Here is a 23,079-nt window from a genome sequence, read left to right as displayed (position 1 = left end):
CATAACTATAGAATGAGTCCCACTCTCCCTTTGTGCTTTCAGCATTCATCATTTTTAAAAATATGATTTATATTAAATTTTGTTTTCCAATTTCAAATAAACATTTTACATACTTAAGATATCAATGACGTCCCTTCTTCTCTTTCCATGGTTCATTTTTCATATCTTATATCCCTGCATATTTTGCAAAAACTATACCAATTGGTTTTCCATTATTGCATCCATCAAAACTTATTTACACTGTTGAATTCATCTTAATGCTGCCAGCATTTTCAGCTGTACACAATTATTTTCCATATATTTAATAAACGCTTTTAGCATTTATCATGAGTTGGCCAGATATATAGGTATGTCCCAGGAATAACCACAGATCTTTCTGGCCAGCTCACTGGTGTGACTACGGTGATAAAATTAACTGGCTGTGTCCACAGGACAAATAAAATGAAGATTAAAAAAAGGTAATTTACAGGAAGTACTCTTTAAAATATGCTGGGGGTTTTTATTTTTTTGCAATTTGGTCTTATATGTTGTATCAAAATGTTTCATGAAGCTGCATGGTATAGAGAGAAACATGAACACCGACACGATACTGGCAAAAGGCAACGTGTAAATTGATAGTAACACAGTAGCCACATAAAAGTTGCCTTTACAAGGGATCCTCTTCGGATTTGCAGAGGGTAGCTAGTTTTAAATCTGCGATGTTACTCCCTCAGAAGCAACATGCCATTGAACGCTATTTGCTGGAAAGCACTGCGGCTTTCATGCTTTGCTTTGCTCTGACCGGCCACTGTGGGAAACGGGATGCTGAGCTGGGGGCTCCTTTTTAATGATCACACGATCTGTCATTCCCCGTGCGGTCTGCCCCCACCCCCCACATCACCCTTGTTAAGCACGTCCTGCAGGCCTTTCAGGTAGGAGGTGGTCTGGTCTGCCGGAAGAGCAGAGAGCCCCCTTCCTCCTCAGACGGAGCTCAGAAAACCAACCCCCCCGGGGAAGAGTAGTTCGCGCCGTGACGTCTGCCGGGAAGAGGCAGGTAGCCCCACCCCTTGTGGGCGGAGCCAAAGGCTGAGGGCGGTCGCGCGGGCGTGATTGAAGGGAGCTGGACTCGCGGGCTCCGGGTGCCTCCTCCGCGGTCGCCTGCTGTCATTCTCGCTGGGGTTCCGCACTTTGGACGCAGCCGGGGCAATGGCGGGATCCGGCCTGGGCTCGGCGGGGCTGGACCTGGAGAAGCTGCGCATGGCGGGCGCCGGCCTGGCTCTCGCGGTGCTCACCAGCGGCGGCGACGCACAAGGTCAGTCGGAGGAAGAGGAGGAGGAAGGATCCTCTTCAGCATCCCACCCGCCGCCTCTTCCTGCCGCCCTCGAGGAAGACGGCAGCGCGTTCCTGCGCTCGAGACTCTGGAGGGAGGATATTGCGTGAGGGGGGCGGGGGCGGCGAAGGGGGGGGGGTCTCGCGCCGCCAGGTGGAACGTGCAGCCGGACACGGCGGGAGAACATCTATTCCTCGCGAGGCCTGAGTAATGGAAGGCCGGCGCGGCGAGGAAGGGAGGGGGCTGAGCGGGCAGGGGAAGGGTCGCCTGCTCAATCGAAGCCAGAGAAACGGATTCCTCAAGGCCGCCCTTGGCGACCGGCGTCTCCTCAGGCGAGCTCCTCCCACCGCTTCCTCTCAGCCACTCACTGTGCGTTTCCCCAGTTACTTCAGAGGACGCCTCCGGGGCTGGGCGCGAGTCCCTGCTGCTCCCCTCGGGTCAGGCTCAGGATCGTATCCTTGTGCAGTAAGGCGTGTGGGAAGGCTAGAGTAAGAGCTCCGAGGCCTGATCCTTTAGGAATGTGTGAAGCTGCAGCGAGAGCGCCTTGGAGCATGTGAAGAGTTCTCTCGCCCCATCCCTATCTCCTGTCTGCAATATGGGGATAAATGCTGGCCTGCCATAAATAATTATTTTAAGGCAGCAGCCAAACCATTATCTCCTGCCCCCATGGGCCAGGTTTGACAAGTGGGTGCAGCCACTCACTGGTCAGTCACCTCACATAACAAAGGCAGGGGGCCCATTTTTGTCCACACAATTTGAAGTCAAACTTTTCAGGCAAAGACACAGCCCACACATTGTAGACAATCAGCACATTGTACACTGTGCCAATGATCAGTAGATGGTTCAGGTTTGTGAAGCCCAGGACAAGCTCTTCCAAGACCCAACCATGACCTGATTCTGTGAACCGCCCTGAGACCTCTGGGCAATATCATGTCTACCTACCCCCATGCCTGATTTCATGTAAGATGTAGGCATGGCATAGCTGAAACAGCCTTGCCAGCCAAATAGGACAGGCCTAATTGGGCCCTTGGCCAGGTGTTCCCCATTGCTTTTGTAAGAACTGCCATGAAAATTTATGCAATGTGCATTCTAGCAGTGCATGCCAAGATTAGGCACAGGAGGGCAAGGGTCACTGGTCAGCGTCAAGGGTATACAGCACAAGTGCTGATCTACTGAAGCATTGGGTCCAAAACACATTTATTGATCATTCCATGGGTCGGAAAACTGGCTACACTAATTTTCATATTTTGTACATGCTAATTTAGGGACGCGGGTAGCACTGTGGTCTAAACCACAGAGCCTGGGGCTTGCCAATCAGAAGGTCAGCGGTTCAAATCCCCGTGACGGGGTGAGCTCCCGTTGTTCGGTCCCTGCTCCTGCCAACCCAGAAGTTTGAAAGCACGTCAAAGTGCAAGTAGATAAATAGGTACCGCTCTGGCAGGAAGGTAAACGGCGTTTCCGTGCGCTGCTCTGGTTCGCCAGAAGCGGCTTTGTCATGCTGGTCACATGACCCGGAAGCTGTCAGCGGACAAACGCCTGCTCCCTCAGCCTATAGAGCAAGATGAGTGCCACAACCCCAGAGTCGTCCATGACTGGACCTAATGGTCAGGGGTACCTTTACCTTTAATTTAGGAGATGCATTGCAAGCTAATTACAGATATTTAGGCACTCTTTGAAACGGCACTAACCATGAGATACCCTAGATGATTTCAGTGTGACATCAAGACCCTTCTAGTTCCCATCCACTGCAGTTAGACTATACACATGGCTCCAGGGGCCTGGGTTAGGTTTGCCCATTTTACTCTGATTCCTGCCTGTATCTCTGTAGCAAGCTAGAATGGAACAACTGTTACATTTATACTTCACTGACAAAAGATATTTTTCCTTCATAAGGAAAGGAAAACTGTATTTGCAGTTAATGAGTTTTCTGGTATAACTGGGCTAATTTATCTATTGATAGTTGCATATGTAGAAGTTCAGATTCCTCTGTGCTAATGGTACCTTAATGATTTTTCTCTCTCTTTTGAACTTGCCCCTGTTGTGTGTTGTGGTGCAGCTGTGACCTTCATAGGAACCTATTAAAAATAGACATACAGCTATTTTTGCCAGATCAATTTGCTTTGCCCTTGATGGGACAGAGCCATCTTTGAGTCTGTATACTATGATGGAGTAGGGATAAATATATCATGATGGTCTTCTATACAATAAACATATTGTTGAGGGCAGTAGTGGGTTTTCTCCAGCCTAGTTAAGCAGATGGGTGGAAAGTGTTTTTCACTATTTTGCTGAATGTTAAAACATTCATTTAGAATACTTATTGGTATGACAAACTCCCAAGAAAAATCAAAGTTAAGGGTTAGACACAAATAAGTTCTATTCATTGTAGATCCCTTTAGATTAATGAACCTAAATTAGTCATGTTTATTAACTGCAATGGGTCTATTCTGAATTGAACTTGGATACAGCCCTAAGACTGGGTGTTAAGTTATAACACTGATGGTTGGATGTTATTATATTGTCTAATAATAGACAATATTCTAGCATCCAACTCTTTAATTTCAACTCCCTGCCATTTTAGCAGTAAAAAAATTGAGCTTTGTTGGAATACAGGAGATCCAAATAAATTTATCATGTGCCACAGTGAAGGCTGATTGGATTTAATTTTCACTTTGTGGGGGGATTACATAAAGGCTAGGAATAAAATGAGAATGTTTCAGACAAACTGAATTTGCTGGATATGTGTGTGTGGAGGGGGAAATTCTGGAACAGCTTTCTACCCTTACACAGCTTTCTCTTTGCCCTTGTTTTTTGTTCTGTAGTTTCTGTGGTCATTTATAATTCTGTTTAGAGTGAAGAATGTTATGACACATACCTTGCCTGCAAAGCACCATGCATTATAACAGCACTGTAAAAACAATCAATTTAGTATTCCTTGTTATGTGTCCTTGAAACCAGTTCCTGCAGCAACCATCAGCTGGCAAATATTTTTTGCCCTTTAGTCCCACTAATTACTCCCTTGTCTTGGTTTCTGATCTTTACTGTGGATATGCTCCAGGGCTTGGAAAGTTACCTAATTGCTGAAGTGGAAGTACACTATGTGAATGTATGTTCAGTGGAAGCAGCCTAACGTAAACCAGTAAAGGATATACCTAATCCATTTAGTATGGAAGAGGTAATACATCTCTGTTGTGATTCTGAAGCATGCTTGTGGACCTGTGAGCTCACTTGGTGCTTGGAGCAAATTTTTGGAGGGTAATGCTAAGAAATCCCTTCTCAAAGCCTTCTGATGTGGAAAGTCATGCTGGTCTGTACTTTCCCTGTGAAAAGTGCCTATATTTTCCCTCACCCCAAGGTAGGAAGGTATGTAACATTATCACTTGGCTAGTGCTTTATATGACATAAACAGGGTTGTTGGAGTTGTTGTTGTTTTTTTTGCCTCTTGTTGGGGATGACATCAGTGAAGGTTTCTGACATCACTATGGTATCTTCTAGCAAACCAGTGTCTCTTTCTAGATGCTTTGCCCACCGAGGGAGAAAGCTGTAGACATGGCAAAATATTGGCAAGGGCTACACTTGTGTAGCTGATGGGGCCTGTAAACAAAGCACAGTATGATGACAACCAGACAGATGGCACCAGATGGCCAGTTGTGATTGCTGCCTCTAATCAGTTAAGTCAGTTCATGTCCTCTGGCACACCTAATCCCAATGTTTTAAAACTGATTTAAAAGTCATGAAGTTTTTTAAAATAAAATAATGTTGCAATGATTCTTCTTCCATGCATGCTGCCTGATGCAGGCCTCCACTGAGCACAGAAAACCACAGCAACTTGCATCATTGGGAAAAACATATCCGTGGAATTCAATAAAATTGCTTTGTGTGCATGCGGGTACTGTATGTATTGTTACAGTACTATTATTCCATCCCACCCTTCCTCCCCAAGGAGCTCTGGGCAGCAAAAATTTGTGTATGTTTGTGGTGTTTGTGCTGGAAATTGGTTACATCCAGTTGGCCATGCCCACTACAGGCCTGGGGTCCCTGGAGGGTTGACCAAGGGGCAATGCAACTTTCCAGTAAAAAAGTTTTCCCACCCCTGTTTTAGAACTTCACGTCTGGCTTCTCTCTACAGTGGTTTTAATACTTTATTTTTGCGGAAAAAAATGGAAATTAACTCTTTAAGTAGCTGCCTTGATTTCTCCTGGTAGATGAAAAGCAGAATACTGTAGAAAACCTTAAAATAAATATGTTGTTTAATCCCTGCAAGTTTTAGCATAGTATACTGGAGCAAATGGGGCAATATTCTGACAGCAGAGTAAATGGCAGTATACTCAGAATCAACTTTTGATCTCTCATTGTTGTTTAGGCATCACTTTTAATGGTATTAAAAAGTACTTTATGCAATACATGCCCCAATATGGCAAATTAGTTAAATAACTGGGACTTGTTTTTCACATTAACTCCAATGCAGAGGTGACTCGCATGACAAGAAGAGCTGCTTTTGAGTTGTTGTACATGATCGGAGGCAGGTAGCAATTTGTATCTGAGTACAGAAAGGAATATCTTGGATAGTAGGAGTTGTCCAAAACATCCTGCACCAAGTTGGGGAAGGTTGGACTAGATGCACAAGGTATCTAGTCTATGATGAAGTGAGTTAAATGAGAAGTGAGTTAAATCTATTAGAAGTGAGTTAAATCTGGTCTGAGCTATTGTGACTAGGCATATTTGTATTTTGATGCTATCTGCTTTTCTCCAGGGGAAATAGGTCTCCGTAAATAGTGTTTTCACAGGAAAGCTGATCTACTTGCATATTTTGCAGGGATGAAGCCCAGATAGTGCAACTTCCCACTGTGATTTATTTATCAGGTAGCTGACACAGCTCCCTGCTGACAAAAGTTTTTTTGCCTTTTCTTGAGGCCTGTTACAATGGGAGAGTGGGATGGATCATCCCATCTTTAGAGCAGGGAATTGGACTCCATGGATTCAGTGTGACTATGAGGAGTCAGTATCTACTGGACTGTTTGAAATTAGAATTCAGACCACATCATTCCCCATGTTAAGGAAATCTATTGGCATAAAATACAAAGCCACTGGATATGTGTTGCAGACAGATAACTTTTTTACATGAGCATCTGATGGAGATACTATGGAAATCTGGGGATGAAAAATAAGGGACTCAAAGATGGAAGGGTATATACTGTACTATACAAAGGGGAAGGAGGTGAAAGTAAGAAAAAGGAAAGGGAAGAGAAGAACCAGTTTAAAGAGTAAGCTACAAAAAAACCCAACAAATGAGCCAAGTCAGTGGGGAAAGAGCCGAGAGAGAGAGAGAGAGAGAGAGAGAGAGAGCGCACTCGGTCAAGGACAAAAAAGGGGGCAACAACTAAATGTACCAAGAAAAAAGAAACATCCTGCATAACTGGCTTATTAGTTATCTAAAGGAGAAAGAGGCCTTTTTTGGAAAACGCCCATTCAAATTTCCGGGCTTCCAATAAGCCTTCTTTTGTCAGATTAAAGAGAGAAAATGGTACTTAAGAGGGGGAAATTGTGCTTTAGGGTTCCCATTTCTCTGGACAAAAGAAAACATGATCAGTGGAGCCAAATTGCATTGTCTCAGTTTTGGAACTTGTGCTGTGTGAAACAGTGCAGAATGTGGTTTCAATAAGCTGGGAATTCACAGTTCAAATCCCAGCTCAGTGGGTAGACATAGGCAAGCTGCTACTTATGCTTATAACCCCCACTCCCCATCACTGCAAATTTGCACTATGAGGGTATTAATACAGTGGTACCTCGGGTTACAGACGCTTCAGGTTACAGACTCCGCTAACCCAGAAATAGTAACCTCGGGTTAATAACTTTGCTTCAAGATGAGAACAGAAATCGGGCAGCGGCAGCGGGAGGCCCCATTAGCTAAAGTGGTGCTTCAGGTTAAGAACGGTTTCAGGTTAACAACAGACCTCCAGAACGAATTAAGTATGTAAGCAGAGGTACCACTGTAATTAGCATTCTACATTGCAAGGCTGTTAGGGTTGCACAGATAACGCTTGTGAAAATGATTTGATTTAGGAAAGGCATATAAATACCAAGTTTCAGCATTGTTGTGATGAGTTAAGAGAGTGTATATGAATTTTGGCAAATGACACTGGTTCTAATATATTTCATGCCTCTCTAGTTTGACTGCCTCATGTTCAGGCCAAAAGTTAATGAATCTGAGTCTTCAGTGGGTATCTTATTTTTCATTGCATCTCTGCCACAGATTGCAGACACTGTGTCCAACCAAAAAAATCTCTGGAACTAGAATAGCTTAAAAAATCCTATCCTGTTTTGCCAAAGTCAGGTGGATCTCTTGGTTAATTTATAATGATTTATTAAAAGTTAATACATTTTTATTTAAGAACATACTTCCCTCCTCTCCAATAATTCTGCCCAATGTGAGAAGGAGGCAACATCACCTTTGGCATTTTCTTTTGGCAGCTAAAGTGAAATAAAGTCAAATGTACACACTGAATACATCAAGACAAACATTTTGCAGTTACATTTTTTATTTCCCAGGTATGTTGTGCCATTTTTGTGGGATTTCATACATATTTCTTTTCTCATCCAATTATACTTGTTTCTTGCCTTCGTTTTTGAGTGTATTAGCTTTTCTGTGCAAGGAGTTTTAACATGTTACTGGCAACTTGCATGCCACTAATGCCACCCTGATTCAGAAGGAAATCCCACTGTGTTCAAAGGAGCTTGCTCCTTAGTAAGTGTATTTAGGACAACTTCCTGAGTCTTGTTGAGCTAATGGGGATTGTAAGTCTCATGTGCCGTTCCTTGAAAATAAGTGAGAATTCAACATTTTTGCAGTGTGTTGCTTTATGCAAAACTAGCTATGCTTCTTACCAAAATAAAAGTGCAGAATTCTGTGTCAATTTAGCTCAGGTTTGTACCATTTATTTACCTTTATCTTCTATCTCTCCAGGTATGAATGCTGCTGTCCGAGCCGTGACTCGCATGGGGATATATGTTGGAGCAAAAGTGTTCCTGATCTATGAGGTTCAAAAATTTTACCCATCAAAATGCTGTGTTGTTTTTCTTTGCATGTGGGTGGTTATTGGTATAGCCTTGTTCTTTTTAGAATTGCTGGATAGTTGCCAGGATACTCTGGAATCACGTAAATGACATTGGAGCCTGGTTTGGATTATACTGTTTCCTACCTTCTTCCTCTTGGCACTGGGAGAGTGAGATCACACATTTCTGCCCTTTCTCTGAAGGTTGGTGCTCAGAAATTGTCTTAGCAGGGGTTGTGTGATTAAGAAACATAACTGACTGTTTCATTCCTTTCCCCCTAAAAAGCCACAGCCTGGAAAGGTGAATTTTGCAAATTTCCCACAGGCAGAATCAGTATCATTAAATGGTCCTTTGAAGTTAGGGGAATCCAGGGTGCAGTTTCTAGAATGAATATACAGGAAGTAAAATTAGGTATGCAAATTAAGCAAGTGTGCATGGCCACCTGGATCCTGTTTATTGCTGCCTCCCCATCACCTATTGAGATTAAACAGCATGTCTGAGTGGTTTTTTAAAAGGGAAACCAAGAATCTAATACGTCATACAGGCACTGGATGTCACTGAAGCCAGATTTCACAATTCACAGCATGATTAGTCATGCAGTAAACTAGTGCTCCTGGGTGCAGTCGTTTCACAGTTTGACTAGTGATCACATGACTCTCAAGAAGAGCCCAGAGCATGGCACCTTGGCAGCCCCTGGTCAGGAATATGAGGCAACTGTAAAACAGGGCTCAGGGGAGACATGATGATCAAGTTAGAACTAGATGTCACCTAGGATACCACTTCACAAAAATTGACAATCTGTGCATTCTCTGACATACAAAATTAATAGTAGTATAATAATTTAACAACATGCTTTACAAGAACAAATGCTGAATACATTATATTTCTGCAGCTGAGTAGCATTGAGGGATATTTCAAAAACAGTATATTATTCATAGAAAAGTTAAAGCAATGACAATGGTGAGATAAGCAGGCAAAAACGCCTTTGTTCTTGTGATAACTTTCAAACTGTAAATCCACAAGAAACTTTGTACTGCCTATAAATTGTGGCAGACAGTTCCGTAGTTTTCCTCATGAGCTTCTCACAGTCCAGCAAGTTATACAATAACTCTTGCTGTGGTACTGTAAAATTGCCAGACCTCAAGATCAAATCCTGCAGAAATGTTGTGATAACATGCCATTTGTCTTTGTGACGTGTGTCCTTGAAGCTTTTGCAACTTTGTTTTTGTATATTCAAGGGCTTTCCATTTAATTGTCAGTCTTTGTGTGATCTGAGGGGTATGGAGACAATGTGGGTGGCTTAGAGCTGCTTTAAGGGATTTTTTCAACACTCCTTATGCTGGATTAATTTTAAAGGGTCATGGAGCAAGCTTTCCCTAGTGCAGTGGCACATTCACACCGCTCTCTTTCCTCTTTGCAGGGTTACGAGGGACTGGTAGAAGGAGGAGAGAATATCAAGCAAGCAAACTGGCTCAGTGTATCCAACATTATTCAACTGGTAAGACCCAAATGGTCATGCTGCCTGACTCCCTGCTGTGGAAGCAGACAGGCCTCATGACATTTCCCATCTCAGGTCTGTCTATAGCCACACATTGCCTTCTGGAATACAGAGCTCCGACTTAACAGTAGCTCTCTGAGTGGTTTAGATTAGTTGTATATTTCTGGGTGTTAGTGAAGACAAACAACTTCCTCTCATGGTCCCATTTTTCTCAAATTCATGCAGATGCAATTTTCTCCTCACAGGAAGGGAGAAGAACTGTGCTGGGGTAGCAACATGGCCTACATAGTTCTGCAAAAGCTCTGTTTGGTTCTTCTCGGCCTTTGTCACCCAGATCACCAGTTACAACCTGTTCCACCTCCCCTGCTTTCCTGTGCCCTTTATAAATAACAGTGCTGCTCCCAAACTCTTGATTGGATAGGCAGTGAGGTATTCCTTCTCCTAGAAGGCTCCATGTTAGAAGGGAGGAAGCAGACATCAATTGGAGGAAGAGTCTACTGTGTGTGAATTCACAGCAGTGGCTATAGCTGTGGCACAGCTGGTTAGGTAACAGACCAGAAATATATGTTGACTAGCACTTGAAATGAGATCCCTTGGTCTGTTTAAGAAAGGTTCTGTAGCTGCCTAACGTGGCCTCATGAGAGATGGGAGTTGTACTTGGCTGCCACTGCCAGGAGAAAGGAGGAGTGTTTTGGTACATTATCATACTCTTAAATTGGCTTCTAAAGGAAGCCTGAATAATAAGATTGCAGGAGCTGCTCTGAATTGAATCCATTCATTCTAACCTGGTACTGTTTGTCCCAGCTAGCAGAAGCTTTAGGAAGATTGGGAAAGGGCCAGAGCACATGCTTCAGGAGGCCCCACGTCCAATTCCTGGCATCTCCTGCCTGAAACCACAGAGAGACACTGTCTGTCAGTGTAGAGAATACTGAGCCAGGTGGACCAGTTTGGTCTGACTCTGTATTAGATGGCTTCCTGTGTTCATATGTAAGGTCTTCCATGTCTCAGGCAGAGGTCCGTTGTAGCCTCTCTACCTGATATGGCCCCAGTTGTGAGATGAGGCAGGGTCCCTCCCTGAATTGGGATATTTAGCATAAGCTTTGCAGTAGTTTACCAAGAAACGTTTTCCTGGAGGAATCACAAGAAAGGGTTGAGTTGGGAGAAAGCAATCCAGTCAGTTAAATCTCCTAATGAACTGATTTCACATTATTTCATACCTGATGCATTCCCCAATCCAAAGATTACATCACTTCTCTTTATCAGTCATTGTTACTTCATACTGACATCCTCCAGAGAGACTCCTTTAATTTCATCTTTCTGCCTGGGATGCTTAACTTGCCCTTTCACATTTATGATTTCTTCCCTGTGCTTGGTTTCAGGGAAGGTCAAATAGTGGCTTTGGGTTTGTGCTACAAAAAAGAGCCATTTATTGTGGGTGGATTAGACATATGCATTCTTTGGCCCACCACAGTCACAAGTGATAGGAATCAATTTGTGGTGGCACAGTTTAATATCTGTCACATGATTTATTATTATTATTATTATTATTATTATTAGGCAGGTGCTAAATTTTCTTTTTCCTTCTTTAGGCTCAAAAAAGTGTGTGTTGACAGAGAAATCATCATCAGGGCCATGTCAATTTTAAGTTGTTCACCTAAAATGCCTGATGAGAGTAAATGCTTATATTTAAAAAATGTGTGCGGTGCATGTCTAGATTTCAAGGAACCCCGAAATAGCCTCAGCTTCCTGCGTTGTATACGTATGTGTAGGGTTATCATATTTCTAAAAGTGAAAATCTGGACACAAAACTTTGAAAAGCTATTTTAAAGGAAATACTCCAAAAACTCCGCTTGCAACTAATTCCGCTGTCTTTTAGGGCCTAATCCTGGCTATGTCCGGACGTATGGCAGCCCTACCTATGTGAGAATTGTGTTTTCCCAATAAATATCTCTCTCTCTGAAGTGACCTTGCTTTGTTCAGGTGTATAGAATATAGCTAAGCGTAATTTGCAATTTCTGGCTCTTGACTCTACTCCTGTGTTTCTTTCTTTCCACCTGGCTCATCATAACAGCCCTAGTTATCGTCTGGTAATTCCAGATGTCTCAGAAACTTTGCTGCAGACTGGGTCTAATCCAACTCAGCTCAGTTCATCTGGGTATAACATCCACTGCCCGCGGGTGGGGTGGGCTGGAATTGCTTCCTAGGTGGGCACCAGTGAGCTGGAATTGCTTCCTAGGTGTTCCTGATTGTCAGGAGCTCTCTGAACTGGGACCTACTCAGCCCCCTCCTAATAGTGTTTGTGTTGTTGTTTTTCCCCTTCTTAGAGCCTTTCCCAATTTGACTGGTGTGCCTCCTTTCCCTCAGGTAACATTCTGGTCTTGCATGCCTCTGCAGGATTTCCCCTTCCCGTCCCTCACCCTCCATGTCTTTCTGATGCTGTGATTGCAGCCTGCAGTTTCTGATGGGCTTCAGCAAGGCCAGCATGCTGTCTGCAGTGGTTTGTTTTACCTGCCCATGTAGACTTAGCTTCCGAAAGATGAGAACAAGGGTGGCAGCTGTGTCAGTTTCTGTGGTGCTTACGCACCTCTTTAGCAGGGTACGGCTAGCCTCCGGGCAGGAATCTTAACGGTGCTAACAGCATGTTCTCCCTCTACAGACCTTCACAGCGCATTGCTCTTTGTATTTATTCCAGTAACACTTGCATCCCTCAGTGTTGTGTCTCTTTACCACCTCTTGCTTTCTTGTTCTAAAGTGACGCACGTTGGTCATAGTCTGGAGTTTTAGCTCAATGGATGTAGGTTTGTGGTGCTATTCCCGTAGCTCTCGTGCTGTGCAAGAGTGGGAAGGGTGTTCAGGAAGATCATTTCCCCTGTCACAGCAGCGTTCATCAACATTGTGAGGATCCCAGCAGGAGATCCGACTGAGCAGCAGTTTTGTGTGAAGAGCATCAAAGGCAGTATTAGAAACTGAGATGTGAAAGCTAGGAGCTAAATGGCACCTTAAACCTAGGTTATGGGCGCAACAACGGAATGTCTAGGCACGCTTTTTATAACCAGAATACAAAGCTGAAAATGAATGAACAGCAGCTAAAATATTATGTTCATTTTTCACATGGTCTAGTCCTTCCCCTGCCCACCCCTCTAATATTCTTAAGAGGGTCTCTTCTCCAGTCTTCAGAGAGTAGCTGGAAGTGGGGAGGCAGAAAAAGGTGCTCCTTTTCTTCCACTCTGCAGTTTTAAACTGAAATCTTAGGTGCATTACTGCACCCAGAGCTCAGAAACTGCTTGCGCTAATGAAATTCCCTGTCGCAAAATGCACCTAGAACAATGTAAGTTTTGAACACTGATCAAAGGGCAGGAGTGATTTTGAGTGGAATGAGAGATGCCCCTGTATTGTGGTGGGGGACAGAGCAGATTTGTCACACTGGGCCGGGCCTGTGTTCCTCTTGCTGTGTTGTCCAAGACCCTTTCAAAAGGAGAGTTGCCTGATAGTGAAGTCAGCTGTTCATTGGTACATAATACATTGGCAATAGTCCGAGCTGTTATTTATCAATAAAATGATTTATAAGGACTGCAACAGTACATGATTTATAAACACTGCAACACCAAGTCCACTGAAGACCACAGTTCTGGCAGCATGACTGCACAAAGAAAGAGACATTTCCATATCCTTTCTTTGCATTTCAGTATATATAATGATGTGTCAGGGTAATCCCATGCCTTGGGGTTATTGCATTTATCTTCATACCCACTAGTACTGGATTTCCCCTGGTACATCAGGTTAGAAATAAGAATCCTGCACTCTTCTTGGGCCGATGTGGCATATAACTTCTGTATTTAGAGGATATTGCAATCCAATTCTGCTTGAATCTGGAACTTGAAAGAAACCATATTTTGCACAGTATCTCTGTTTAAAACAGGGTTGGGTAACTTGTAGCCCTCTGGAGTTTGGTGGACCAGAGCTCTCATTAGCCATTCCAGCTGGGAGTGGTTGGACTCGTAATCCAACATCTGGAGGGGATCCCCAACCCAGCTGTAGAAAGTCCCCATGTTGATTTCCTGTTGGAACTCCCAGCCCTTCAAGACAAATCCTATGTTGATGACCTGTGTGCTTATCCGTGGATCTGTCTGCTGACTTCTGATTTGTCTTCTGAGCTTTTCTCACCTGGTTTCTTTGTTTATAGGGTGGCACTGTTATTGGCAGTGCCCGGTGCAAAGCTTTCACAACCCGGGAGGGCCGCCTCCAGGCTGCCTACAACCTGGTGCAGCACGGCATCACCAACTTGTGCGTCATTGGTGGGGACGGAAGCCTGACTGGTGCAAATATATTCCGCTCGGAGTGGGGTAGTCTTTTGGAGGAACTGGTCAAAGAAGGTACGTGTGAACCTTAGTCCCTTTCACAGCACTACTCCAGTGCGTCAATCTAATGCCTATATCGGAGAAATCACAATAGCAGTCTTGGAATTTGGAATTTAGAGAAACAAGAGAGATGGATCAGCATCAGGTTTGGTTTAACCCCACCCACTCCCAGTCCACTGAGGACAGAGCATGCATTGCTCAATATCATGGGTCGGCAAACTAAGGTCCCCGGGCCAGATTAGGCCCAATTGCCTTCCGGATCCAGCCTGTGGATGGTACGGGAATTGCCACGTGGATTGCCAGTGTGTGTGTTCTTTCCCTCTCCCTCACATGGCAGCAGCGACGGCGCCTCCTCCCTCCCTCCTGGCTTCTCCCTGCCCTGCCTAGAGGAGGAAGAGGACTGGGTTTTGTTGGTGCCAGCAGCAGCAGCAGCACTTGAGCGGCCGCCATCTTAAGCAGCCCCTCTCCGGAGCCCTTTCGCGTGCCGCTCATCATCGCTCTGTCGCCGCCAGCCTCTGCCACCAGCCCCTGGGGCTCGTGGTGCTCTTGCATCATCCCCCCCCCCAAAATATAGTCCAGCCCCCCACAAGGTCTGAGGGACAGTAGACCAGCCCCCTGCTGAAAACGTTTGCTGACCCCTGCTCAATATCTTCATCAAAATGTTGAGTGTCAGTTCATAAATAGAACAAAAAAACTTGGGGGGGGGGTCATAAGTAAAATGTCCTGCTTGATTCCCTTACAACTTACTGTATCCTGGGCATGGACCTCACAGGCTGCCTGGGATGCTGTCAGAGCTCTTGCACTGCCTTGCCAAAGCTGGGCAAGCCTGCAATTTCAGCTTTCACGGGGGTGGGGATAAATAGAGAGTGGATTTCCTCCGCTGTCCATTTATTTCCGCTTCCACAGCTTCCATGCAAAGCTGCGATCATGTAAATAAAAGAACCGTAAGATGCAGGTTACCTGTACAAGAACTCTACACTGGGTACGAGGAAGAAAAATGGGTCCTTAAAAACTTGTTCTGAAGCAGTTTCATGTAGATGCTCCCCCCCCCCCGTTTAATTTCCCCAACCTCCCTCCCTGGCAGCATTGTCCTTACAACTTCAACCTTCTGTAAATGTTTCTCGCTATTAAGGGCCTTGAAACTTACTGTGACTATGTTTTACATTCAATTACACACCCACTTACCCTTTCATTCCACAATACATGCATGCAGTGAGCAGAAGGGACCTTCAGTAGCACAGAAATAAACACATAGGAGTCTGACCATTGAGGACTGTTTGAGTTTATTGCTAGTTGGCAGACCTTCAATTTCCAAGAACAAATATTGATTTCATACAATGGAGGGGGGGGGGGGACTCAAATATACAAGAGAGCCTATGAACACTACTTTGTGATTTTTTTAAAAAGAACAAAATAGAGCAAAGTTAAAGATGAGCACTCCTTAATTCTGCAAAAAGTTGTTTAGCAGCCTTTATAGCTTAGAATACAAAATTTGCCAGTGATTCAGTTCCATGATATTGTGTATCCATGGCCAAGATGTTCGAAAGGAAACAATCCAGTAACAAATAAGTCTGGCTCTTTCATCTCTCTAAAAATTACACAATAGTAACACATTTAGTATATGAGGCTAGTTATACTTGTACAGTATTTAGAAAGCTTTCCGTCTCAGTGGAGTCAATGCTAACTTAATATGTAGGGCTTAATTTGCTGTCCTGCTCCTTCTTAAAATTCTTTTTTTTCCTAGTTAAAAATATGATTCTGCAATCAAGCTAGTATCAGTGCCAAATTATGGTTTTCAGATTATCAAGATGCGATTGCAAATCAAGTTGAAAAGACATTAAGGTTATAATCTCATTTACAGTCTCAAGTTAATAGGAAAGAAATATAACTTCACTCAAATTAACAGTTAACCATTTCCAGCTGGGCTAACTCCATCCTGTTTTCTACTGTAGGATATGTTCTCTTCATATATACCAGTAATTGTCATTTGCATAGTCCTTTCCCTAGACAGACCATTTCTCATTCCTATCCATTTGTTAATATTTTTTCTCTCTTTTTCTTTCTCAGGGAAGATCACTGAGGAGGTGTCTCAGACATACTGTCATTTAAACATTGTGGGCCTGGTGGGCTCCATTGACAACGATTTCTGTGGTACAGATATGACCATTGGCACTGACTCTGCCCTGCACCGTATCATGGAGGTGATTGACGCAATCACCACTACTGCCCAGAGGTGAGCAAATTATTTCTCAGGTCTTTTGCTTCCTATCTTCCTTTACAAAAGACTGCAGCATGCCTAGGACTAGCCCGAGAGCTATGTAACCAGCAGTTAGTTCCTGCCCTGCAGAAGCGTTTTTCTGAGGGTTGTGTAGGTGTGATGAACCTGCTTCTCTGGGACTAACTCCTATTAGAGCCTTCCTAGATAATTGCACCACCCAGAACAATTAAGTTAGAGCCATTGAAATCAATGGACCTAACTTAGTCATTTTCACTGAGTATATTCTGAGTAAACCTTAGTTGAATTCCACCCTTGGCATTTTCCCTTGCACTATAAAAGGAACTCATTTGCCAAGTACATAGATGTCTTCATCAAAGGTGACACTTGTGTTGCTGAGATGTTATATTTCTCCCCACTCATTCAGCAACATGTTGCTAAGAAAATGTGAATCCTTACCTGCCTGCACAACATGTGCAGTTTTTGTCACATGAGCACTGTTTCACTTTGGAGCTCCTGTGCTGGAGGCACCATGTAAGCAATATCTGCTTGCCCAAATGGTCCAGAAGCAAGACCTGGTTGCCTTCCTTGATCTTCAGAGGCAAGCAGCCACTGCTGCAGCAGCCTTCTGCTCCTTCCACAAGTAGCAGTGCACTGCATCTTTCCTGGGCTAAAATGCACAACCCTACACTATTTCAGAGAGGTGGAGGAGAAGCAGCACCACGGTATCTCCCCACTCACTCCTCCCTGGTGTGGCTCGTTTTCTAACCTAGGCTCTACAGATTTTGGTTGCTCCTCCCTCTGCGAGAGAATGTGGAGTCTTAATTCTGACATCCTTCTGAGCGCTTCCAATGTGCATGCGACTTCAGGTGCTCATCCCTGTCACCTTGAGGTTTGCTGAGTAAGTCTGGAGACTTTTTGATTCTTTCCAAAGTCAGCGCAAGGCCTGGGAGAGTCCCCTTCAAAGGACTAGGAGACTGGCAGGAAGATAAAATGAAAAATGTGCTCACCAGCAGCAAGCTCTCAAGCACATCTGTGGGCTCGTTCTCCCAGCATTGATGCTGTCTCTTCCCCTGTCCAGCTAATGTGTGTGTAAATACTGTACTAATGAGAAGATGCAACTGAAGCATGCACTGAATGGCCATCTGGGCAAGTCTTTACTCTCTTATTTTGCTTTGCAGTCACCAGAGAACATTTGTGCTGGAGGTGATGGGCAGGCACTGTGGGTAAGGAGAGAGCTCTGTTGTTGTTTGTTTTGTTGAGGGAGACATGGGTTTCCAGTTAGGGGATTAAATCTAAACTTGGGTATATGCCTGCCACCCACCCACCCACCCATCTCCCAAATCTTTCACCATAATTGATACCCCCAGGTTCATAATTCACAAGCTGACTCTCTTTTTCTTCCTCTGCAGGTACCTTGCATTAGTTTCAGCTTTGGCTTCTGGTGCAGACTGGCTTTTCATCCCTGAGTCACCTCCTGAGGATGACTGGGAGGATTTCATGTGTGAGAGGCTTGGTGAGGTGGGTGTCGGTGGTATCTGTTGCACAACAAAAATGAAATTGTGTGCTCTTTCTCTGATGAGTACAAATGGTGGGGCATTTCATTTATATTCTCTTTGTTAGTGTTCGCATCTAAGTTAATGGGGTCATATATATTTTTCTAGAGAGCTTCCAGGATCAGATCTATTAATCCACTGTGCACCAGCTCACAGCAGCGTTCCAGAGCTCTCTGTGCTGCTGGTGTGTTGCTCTTTGTGGAAGACTTTCCTTTGTGTGTATGCTGTGCTGCAGATAAATGCAGGTGACACTGGGTAGGAAAAGCTGGCTGACAGAGGCATGGAGCTGGGGGTGGGGGTGGGAGGTCAGGAGAGAGGGAGAGAGTTGAAGATTGGTGGCTTTTTAGTTTAGAGAAGGTGGATCAAGAGAAGCTTTTCTTCCTCTAATACTAGAATTTGAGGACATTCAATGAAGCCGAATGTTGGAAGAACTGGAAGAGAAATACTTCTTCGTGAAGCACGTGGAATTCACTCCCGCAAGAGGCAGTGATGGCCACCAACTTGCATGCTTTAAAAAAGGATTTGACAAATTCATGGAGGATGAAGCTATCAGAAGCTAGCCACTTTGGCTGCATTCTTCCTCCACTCCCGGAGGCAATATGCTCCTGAATACCAGTTGCTGAAAACTGCAAGAGGGGAGAGCGTTGCTGTGCTCAGGCCCTGCTTCCAGGTTTCCCATGGGCATCTGATTAGCCACTGTGGGAGCAGGATGCTAGGCTAGAAGAGCCACTGACCTGATCCAGCAGACCATTCTTAATATCTTAGTATTAGATACCGAACCAGCTAGCTGCCTTTAATCGTCCTTTCTCAGCATGCAGGAACTACAATAGAGGCAGGGAACATTTGGCCCTCCAGATATTGTTGGACACCCCAACTCCTGTTAGCCCCAGCCAGCATCACCAATGGTCAAAAGTGATGGGAGCTGTAGAGCAGCAACACCTGGAGGACCATTACTACCCTATTCCTGAATTGCAAAGTTGCTGATGGGGAAAGGCTTGACTGCCAAGCCTAAGGTGTTAATGTTATGATTATGAGAGAGTCTCCGTTAACATAGCCTCTTGCCTTCCCTGATGGATCAGTCATTGGTTTCCTTATTTTTATTTGGATAGACACGGAGCAGAGGATCCCGGCTGAATATTATCATCATCGCTGAAGGTGCCATAGACAGGAATGGAAAACCAATCACTTCTAACTATGTGAAGGATGTAAGTAACTGATTAATGTTGTAGAGCCATAGCAGTGAAAATATTTTTCAGCACACGGTTCCTAGAAAACAGGCTTTTCCGTATTTTGGAACTATATTGAGTATAAAAATCTCCTGTGACCTTGACAGCTGTCCGCTTTTCACTTGGGATTCCCAGCTTTCTTCGGGCTTTGAATCAGTCCAGATAATTTTAAAGCGGGCATTTGCAGCTTCAATGCAGATGTAAACATTGCATTGGCAACCTCACAGATTACTGCAATGCACTCTATGTGTTGCTACAATTGGAGTGGATCTGGAGGCTGTAGCTGATGCAGAAAACTGCAGCTAGGTTGCTTGTGGGGCAAACAATTTGCTTGCAGGATTTGCAGTGGCTGCCAATTGGCTACCGGGCCACGTTCAAGGTGTTAGTACTAACATACAAGTCCCTATACAGCTTAGGACCAAGTTACTTGAGAGACTGCCTTATCCCTTACACACCCAATAAATCACTGCTGTCCACAATAGAGTCTCTCCTACAAAGACCAGAAGCCTGCCCTATGGTAACTTGGAGCAGGGCTTTTAATGTGGCCACCCCTCTTCTGTGGGACAGCATTCCTGTCAATATACGACAGGCACATACTATCTGCATTTTCCACAAGCAGCTGAATGCATTTTTGTTCCAGGAGGTTTTCCCAGCTGGATAAATGGGTCTTTGCTATGAGTATTCACTTGTTAGGGTTTTAGTCTTGTTTTAAATGTTTTTATTATATTTGTGGTTTTAGCAGTTTTTTATCATGTAAATTGCTTTGAGACAGTGGTTTAGAAGGTGATTAATAAATTGATAATAATAGTAATAATTATGGTAATAATAAATGTTTGACCTAGAGCCCCTCTCCCAGTTTACCAGGGTATCTGGTACAGGGAGGGTGTAAGTATACTTTAACTCCAGATTTTCTTTCTCCCTCCCCCCCACTTTCTGATCAGCTGGTTGTGAAGCGCCTGGGTTTCGACACTCGTGTGACTGTGCTTGGCCACGTGCAGCGTGGCGGGACCCCCTCGGCATTTGATCGTGTCCTGGTAAGTGTTACTCCTTTTCTTTTGTTAGATGTCCGGGACGTTCAGGGTATGTCTAAGGAATGGCTTCCCACTCTTTTGGTAAAGTGCCATTGTGTTAACAGCAGAAAGGTGAGTCAGAGCTGAAGACACTGAAAAAAGCAGGAACCTCGCAGACTGAGTGCATGTGCCCTGCTGCCATTTAGAAATCAGTTGCCCACACTGGTCGAGCATTATGCCCCACTGTATATAGGTGGAGATAAGTAAGCCATAACTAAAAGGAAACACTGCTGGTATGTTTTACTGCAAGTCCTCTTTCAAAACTGGCATGCAGAACTCACAGTAGGCAAATGCAGTAGACTGGATGGCAAGAAGGCATTTTCTGCACCCTGCATGGTGTTTGCTTTGTTTATTCTTGGCTTGGCCACTCGGAAGCAAACAGAAGAATTGTCCTTATTTTGCAGGCTCTGGTGTGAAATCCAGAGGCTTCCTGGACCTTCTCTTAGGCTAGTGCTTCTAGATATCTGAGTGTGACTTAGTCCTGTCTGAACAATAAACCCAGCTGTGCATAATAGAGAAGCTTTGTGTTCTTCATTCCATTGCGTAGAATGCCTGATTTTTCTATTTAACACCAATAGAAACCTTTGTTAACCTTTGAAATTTTCCAGGATATCAGTATTCTTCATTAATTCAGGGATGGGGGCAGTCTTCACTTTCAAGATAGTGTCACATCTTGTTGCAAGCAGTAGTTAACTTGTAAAGAATGCAAGGGCTAGGAATTCCCCCTGGCTGGTCTTGACTGGTCAGAAGCAATATTCTCAGCAGAGCTGCATTCAGAGCTCAGAATACTTAGATACTTCTTTTTTTCTAGTCCCTCTTTTGCCCTCCTCTTTTTTCTTCTTCCCTGTTTAGGGAAGTTTTTAATCTGTGATATTTTAAATGTATTTTAATTGATGGAAGCCGCCCAGAGTGGCTGGGGAGACCCAGCCAGATGGGCGGGGTACAAATAATAAATTATTATTATTATTTAGGACTGGACCTGGAAGGAGAGGCTTTTCATTAGGTCATGGTTTTCTTTTTGTCTTAACCTTTCCCACTGCTCCAGAGGATTTCCTGCACTCTTAGTGGTATTGAAACGAGGCAGTCTTTTCCCACCCCACAAAAAATACACACTCTTATACAGGGTAGGAAAATCATACTAGGAATTCCTGTGCCACAAGAAAGGAGTGGGTGAATATTTTTTCTGCATTTGTAGGCTAGACCATTTTAAGACCTGGGGATGACCTTCTGTTCTGTCTTCTTTGTGTTTTCTCTTTCGGAAATGGTCCATTAGATGTGTTTTTACAGTAATATTTGTCCAATTGGTCAACCTGGTGTTTGGAGAGCTGAATTTTGCAAACTGCTGGTTTATCCAGTACTACAGGATAGGAGGAGTTATTTTTCAGCTTCTGGTACAGCCTGGCAGTGCCCTCCTAGGCATCTTTGCAAGCTGATCCTGTGACCCAGAGGAAGCACTGTCCCCAGAGTAAAGGCTGCTCCTATCTGCCAGTACCAAGAATGGGAACAATCAGAAAGACAGATTTCCGTTTCTCAGTAAAGCAAACAACCCAATTAGTTGCACGTATTCAAATTCCTCTGAAGAGGGGGCTCTCTAGGCCTGTTAAACAAGATCAGTTGACATGATAGCAATGTGCATTAAGAAGAGAGAAAATACAGTAGTTTGGGGGGAAAGCTGTTATGAGAACGTGTCAGGTAGCACTGCAGAACTTTGTTGGGTAAGAGGGGGCAGCTGTGGGCCAAAGCCATTCTGTGCTGCTCCTAATGTGTGAACGCCTGGGAAGAGTGTTTTCTGTCAGAGGAAACTTTGAATACTGGGTCTTCCCATCATCTCAGTTCATATTCCTGCTGCTGGGAGTCTTTGTTTCTTTATATGTCTCCAAGGCAAGCCTTTCCCCATTAGCACTTCTTTGCAGTCTTGCTTCTTTGTAGCTTTAAGAGATGCATATTATACAGGCTGTTTGCTGCTGCTGATGTGAAAACCCTTGCATCACAATCACCCCAGCTTTCTATATCGCAGTGGTTTTTACATTGAAACACATAACACATTTTTGAAGGAGTGAAGTATGATTTCCAGTGCTTGGTGAGACAAGGCTCCAACCTTCCAAAGCATGTTGTGCTGCAGAATCACAAAGATACACAGTGTGCACCTAAATATGCAAGGTATACATACCTGACTGTCTCTGGAAATGCATTGTGTGTGTCCCCCCAGAGCAGCAAAATGGGGATGGAAGCTGTGATGGCATTGCTGGAAGCAACACCAGACACTCCTGCCTGTGTGGTGAGTCTCTCCGGGAACCAGTCAGTGCGCCTACCCCTAATGGAATGTGTGCAAGTGGTGAGTATTTCACATGATCATAGAAGCCAAATATATGCAGTGTAGAGAAGCACAGCATTGGTGGCGCGGGGCAAAGGCCTCCATTTTTATATATGTGAGTGGGGTGACAGGGAACTTCACAGCTGACACATCATGATGATAATCAGCAAACAAGCAGATATTTGGAAGGTTCGGGGGGGCAGAATTGTGCAAATGTAGAGGGAATATGACATCTGAGACAGAATACCAAAAATATTTGCTTTCATTTAAACAAACAAGAAAAATAGCCTACGTAGAAAGAAATATTTTAAATGTATTCTAATGTTTGGTGGAAGCCGCCAAGAGTGGCTGGGGAGACCCAGCCAGATGGGCGGGTACAAATAATAAATTATTATTTTTTAAAAAAATCTGAAAACATGGTATGAGGTTTTGCTAGATTTCCAGTGGGTAGGAGGTATGACTAAGCTTGCATTCTGACAGCAC

At 44.1% G+C, this 23,079-nt stretch overlaps 1 protein-coding gene across 2 annotated transcripts in view; it reads left to right on the top strand.

Annotated features, from left to right (window-relative positions):
• The first annotated feature begins 1,128 nt into the window (after nucleotides 1–1,128).
• Nucleotides 1,129–23,079, top strand: part of PFKL (phosphofructokinase, liver type) — a 39,340-nt gene continuing 17,389 nt past the window's right edge. The window contains exons 1-10 of one of the 2 annotated variants that reach the window (XM_033150106.1): nucleotides 1,129–1,291; nucleotides 8,271–8,344; nucleotides 9,780–9,857; nucleotides 14,041–14,230; nucleotides 16,283–16,448; nucleotides 17,612–17,656; nucleotides 17,843–17,951; nucleotides 19,096–19,191; nucleotides 20,154–20,246; nucleotides 22,492–22,617. In XM_033150106.1, coding sequence (XP_033005997.1) covers nucleotides 1,186–1,291; nucleotides 8,271–8,344; nucleotides 9,780–9,857; nucleotides 14,041–14,230; nucleotides 16,283–16,448; nucleotides 17,612–17,656; nucleotides 17,843–17,951; nucleotides 19,096–19,191; nucleotides 20,154–20,246; nucleotides 22,492–22,617 — 1,083 coding nt within the window. In that variant the 5' untranslated portion in view covers nucleotides 1,129–1,185. Of the gene's footprint in view, nucleotides 1,292–7,776; nucleotides 7,856–8,270; nucleotides 8,345–9,779; nucleotides 9,858–14,040; nucleotides 14,231–16,282; nucleotides 16,449–17,611; nucleotides 17,657–17,842; nucleotides 17,952–19,095; nucleotides 19,192–20,153; nucleotides 20,247–22,491; nucleotides 22,618–23,079 lie in introns of those variants that run through there. The other variant, XM_033150107.1, reaches the window with a different exon arrangement.

The sequence above is a fragment of the Lacerta agilis genome, chromosome 5 (assembly GCF_009819535.1).
Source record: "Lacerta agilis isolate rLacAgi1 chromosome 5, rLacAgi1.pri, whole genome shotgun sequence".
NCBI lineage: Eukaryota > Metazoa > Chordata > Lepidosauria > Squamata > Lacertidae > Lacerta > Lacerta agilis.
The sequence above is the reverse complement of the archived record's forward strand: the minus strand, read 5'-3'. Positions and strand labels throughout refer to the sequence as shown.